At 29.7% G+C, this 4,219-nt stretch overlaps 1 protein-coding gene across 2 annotated transcripts; it reads left to right on the forward strand.

Moving 5' to 3' along the window:
* Positions 1–205: 205 nt before the first annotated feature.
* Positions 206–3,437, forward strand: LOC114315331 (glucan endo-1,3-beta-glucosidase 4). Of its 2 annotated transcripts, XM_082879541.1 has the most exons (4): positions 214–371; positions 1,017–1,268; positions 3,165–3,223; positions 3,254–3,437. In XM_082879541.1, exons 1-3 carry the CDS (start codon positions 305–307, stop codon positions 3,197–3,199), a joined length of 354 nt encoding a protein of 117 aa, XP_082735667.1. In that variant the 5' UTR covers positions 214–304; the 3' UTR covers positions 3,200–3,223; positions 3,254–3,437. The 2 variants fall into 2 exon arrangements, with proteins under 2 accessions (XP_028117747.2, XP_082735667.1); XM_028261946.2 differs by having other exon boundaries at positions 206–371; positions 3,165–3,437.
* Positions 3,438–4,219: the final 782 nt, after the last annotated feature.

Raw genomic sequence — 4,219 nt, forward strand, 5'->3', positions numbered from 1 at the left:
CTTAAATTGTTATCAAATAATATTTAGTTAAAAAAGTTCAGCTGTGTGTTTGGTTTATAAATTTGGAAAAGAAAAAGAAAAAAGTATATAAAATTAGATCAAATATAAATATATTTTATTTACGTTTCACTTACTTTTTTTACTTTTTCTTTCCAAATCTATTCAAAAATTCTTAACTAAACACAATCTTGCGTAATTGCACACCCTTAACAGTTCCCATGTTATAAAACTCTTTCTAGATAAGAGTGACCAATACCCCATTTGAATTCTCTCTCTCTCTCTCTCTCCCCTCTAAGCGAGAAGAATGTCGATTGCTCAGCTCATTATCTTGGTTGTCCTGCTGCTTCTGATGACAATTTCACAAAAGTCAGGTAAGAGTAACACAATACCCATTTGAATTATTATCCATTAACTCTTTCATACAGACTTATTAAAAACTTTGTTTCATAATAAATGTGGAGTGCAAAGACATCTTCAGATTTCAATCTAAGGTTGATATCTTACAAGTTCCATGACTATACTTATGTTCTGTTCTTTTGTGTTCTCATCTTTCAATAGAAATTATAAGATAAATCTTGTATGTGAGAGAATTTCAAGAAATAATAATCTAATGACTATGAGGATTTTGGGATACTAAGATCCAGAAATTTTGAGGCAGAGGATTCCATATCTTCCATGCTAGAGGCAGAGATTCTCTGTCTCGAAATTTCTCAATCTCAGTATCTCAATGTACTCGTAATTACATGATGTGGTGGAAATCTTAAGGTACAATCCTACTGATGAAAATTTCGGGCCGATCATGCAATAAGAGTGCATTGGAATAGAGGGATTGAGAAATTTCAAGACAGAATTCCGTGGCCCATACTAGGATGAACCATTTACTTAATATAGATGCATTAATTAGTAGTAAGATACAATTATTGTTAAATCATGCACAGTATACATTTTGTATCCAATTCTGTGATAGATTTTTGTGTTCCTAGACTTATTCTTTCTATCTTGTAAGCATGTTTTAGATGCGGAGTTTGAGCAATGGTGCGTAGCCGATGAACAGACACCAGATGATGAGTTGCAAGCAGCCATGGATTGGGCTTGTGGGAAAGGAGGAGCAAATTGCAGTGAGATTCAGGTGAACCAACCTTGCTATCTTCCAAACACTGTGAGAGACCATGCTTCATATGCCTTCAACAATTACTATCAGAACTTCAAACACAAGGGTGCAAGTTGCTACTTCAATGGTGGTGCCATCACCACTGAACTTGATCCCAGTAAGCACCCTCAAATCTTCAAGTACAGTTTCTTTTTTGGAAAATTATTAAATTATCGATTAATGAGAAACCGCAACACGAGTTATCATTTCTTCTGTTTAGTGAGTCAGCATGTCACATTCGTAAAAAATTTCTGTTTTGTGATTGGTATGTTTGAATCTTGGATTTTTTTAAAGAGAAATGACAATAATTTATATATTTATTTTTATGGGTTATTATACCCCAAAAAAATGATTTTGACTAATTTCCATTCATTTTATTCTTTTTTTTTTTTTTCTAATTCAACCAAAAAAGAGAGACAAAACCTTTCGGGATTGTGATTGGTATCATTTTTTTTTTCATATTTTCATAAACCAAAAAAAAAAAAATGAAAATTTTAAAAAATACATCATTTTTATGTCAATATTTTTTGTGTGAAAACAAATTTGCGGTGTTTTAAAAAGTGTTCATTTTTTTTTTTTATAATAATCTTCTAAAAAAATTTACGTGTATGCTTTCAAAAATTAAAAACAAAAACGATACAAACTCAACTTCTTCTATTCAATTTTCATTTTCTATCTTTTCTCACCACAAAGTCAAAAATTCAAACACCACATAAAAGGTTTTAAATCTTTCTCCAACTGAAAGCAATCTGCCTCAAATCTACATACAAATCCAAACATCATCACATGGTTTTGAGGGGCTGGCCCATGTGCCTAGGATGCCTAATCCGTCTAAATCTGAGATGCCCATGCTTTCATTTTTATTCATTTATTTATTTTTAAAATTTTATTTTAAATTGTATTTAGATTTTAAGTTTAAATAAAAATTAAAAAATTGTTAAGAAGTATATTAAAAATTGACAACAAATCCAAAGATTGTTTTATTTTGATTGTAAGAACATAATTAGTGAAATCGTGTGGTAAGAAAAATAAATTATTATCCTAAAAGATAATTTTTTCTATTTTTCCAACTATCTCCTGACCACCGGTGTCAAAATGTTGTCAAGCTACTGACAGTGGCTAGTGATGGCTACTAGTGGTGGAGGTGATATGGATAAATAGGTAGATTATGCGGATAAATCGGTGATAGGTTAACATATTAGTAGACAGATAGATGACATGAAGATAGGAGGAAGAATGGATAGATAGACAGATAGTAGAGATAATATGGTCCTTTAAATTGTTATGTCTTTATAACTCTAAAATATTAGAACTTGAGACTATTGTCTCAAAAATTTCAATATTAAATTTATGACCTAGCGCTCATAAAGAATGAGAATTTTTTTTTTAAGGTTATTGATATTAAAATTTTATAAGATAAATGATATATAATATTTTCAAAATAGTTGGAATCCCTCAACATTTTTACAGAGAAAATTTAACTTAGAGAAATTTCGGACCAATTCAAAGAAATTTCAATTTTTACAGAGCAATTTTTTTAATATTACAAAGAAATTTTGAAATTTCTCTGATATGATCATAGAGAAATTTCATCGAGAGATCTTAACTAATAAAAAATATATATTTTGAACCTTTGATACTATACAAAGTTGAAGATGAATGTTTCGCTAATTTCTTCCATAAAGAATAGTGAAGATAAAATAATACAAATTTAGAAAAATAGTGTGACATTTGAAAGTGATGGTTTAATCGCCTTTGATTATGCTAAAAAGATGTGAAAAAGAACAAATCAAGAGGGACCAACACTGATGTGAGATGGGATCCTCATGGGTCGGTTTCAATTTTAATTAATTTATAGAAATTCTTTTTTTTCAACGGCATGATTACATGAGTCACAATCGCTTTGAATCAGAATTTTTTTTTACAATCAAGCCTGTCCTTATTTTTGCAATATATTTTTATTTTTTAAAATATTTTCTGTCCATGTGTAACCCTACTATGTGTTTGCCCGCAGGTCACAATGGTTGCCACTTTGAGTTTCTTCCCTAACATCAAGTAACGGGACACAAAATTTTCCGGAAAAGTACGAGGGTATGTGGTACATTCAAAATGAATGTAGTGACAACAATGATGTAGGGTTATTCATTTTTATGGTTTTTTTTGTATTCATTGTGTCTTCCTTAAATCAAAGATTATGTTTTTTATAAGGGGAAATCAACGTTTCTAAAAAGAGGTATATTGTAAGAAAGTCAAAAAATTTTTAAATAAAATTTATGAATATTTATAATGTGTTACGTCATTTTATAGTAAAAGTTATGAATGACGTATTTATAGTGTGTACCTCAAAATGAAAATTACAATTTATTGTGATTATGTTATTAATGATATGACGTGGTTTAAATGTTATGAATCATTTTGTGGTGAGAAACCTTTTAACTTGGCGAGAAAAGTTATGACTTCTTGTGGTGGGATTTGGGATGGATGTTGTCACATAACTTGTATTGTGAGGCTCTGTGAGGTTTGTTCTGAGCCTATTTTGATAATTCAAACCGTCAAATTATTAGATTCGCCAAATATATTATTCAATAAAAAAATAGGTTAATCAGACATGCGTAACCCCATGATCAAACCCTAGCTATTTTTAAAAAAATCATTAAAATCATACTAAGCATTTACTTTTTTAAAAATAAATGTGATCTTAGGGTTATAAATGTCTAATTAACCTAATTTGTTTTTCATATATGATCTACTCGATGAACCTTATAATATGAACGGTTCAAATTATCGAAAAAGATTTAGAACATGCCTCCCAGAAGCTTCACAACACCAACCCCACTTTGATTATGGTGTTTGTCGTGAAACGTTATGTTTATATTGCGTATGTTATGTAGCTGTTTAATGTTGTGTCTTGTGCAAATTTGCGGAGGAAAAACAGAAGAAAGCAAAAATAATGAAAAAAAATTAATTTCTATTTCATTCACTTTTTTTTTCTTTTGCCTTTTCTTTTCCTTTTACCAATCTTGTCACAAATTTAAAATTTAAACACAACTTAAGTGAAAGATCTAAAAT

The sequence above is a fragment of the Camellia sinensis genome, chromosome 7, assembly GCF_055761805.1.
Source record: "Camellia sinensis isolate YWXY chromosome 7, ASM5576180v1, whole genome shotgun sequence".
Lineage (NCBI taxonomy): Eukaryota > Viridiplantae > Streptophyta > Magnoliopsida > Ericales > Theaceae > Camellia > Camellia sinensis.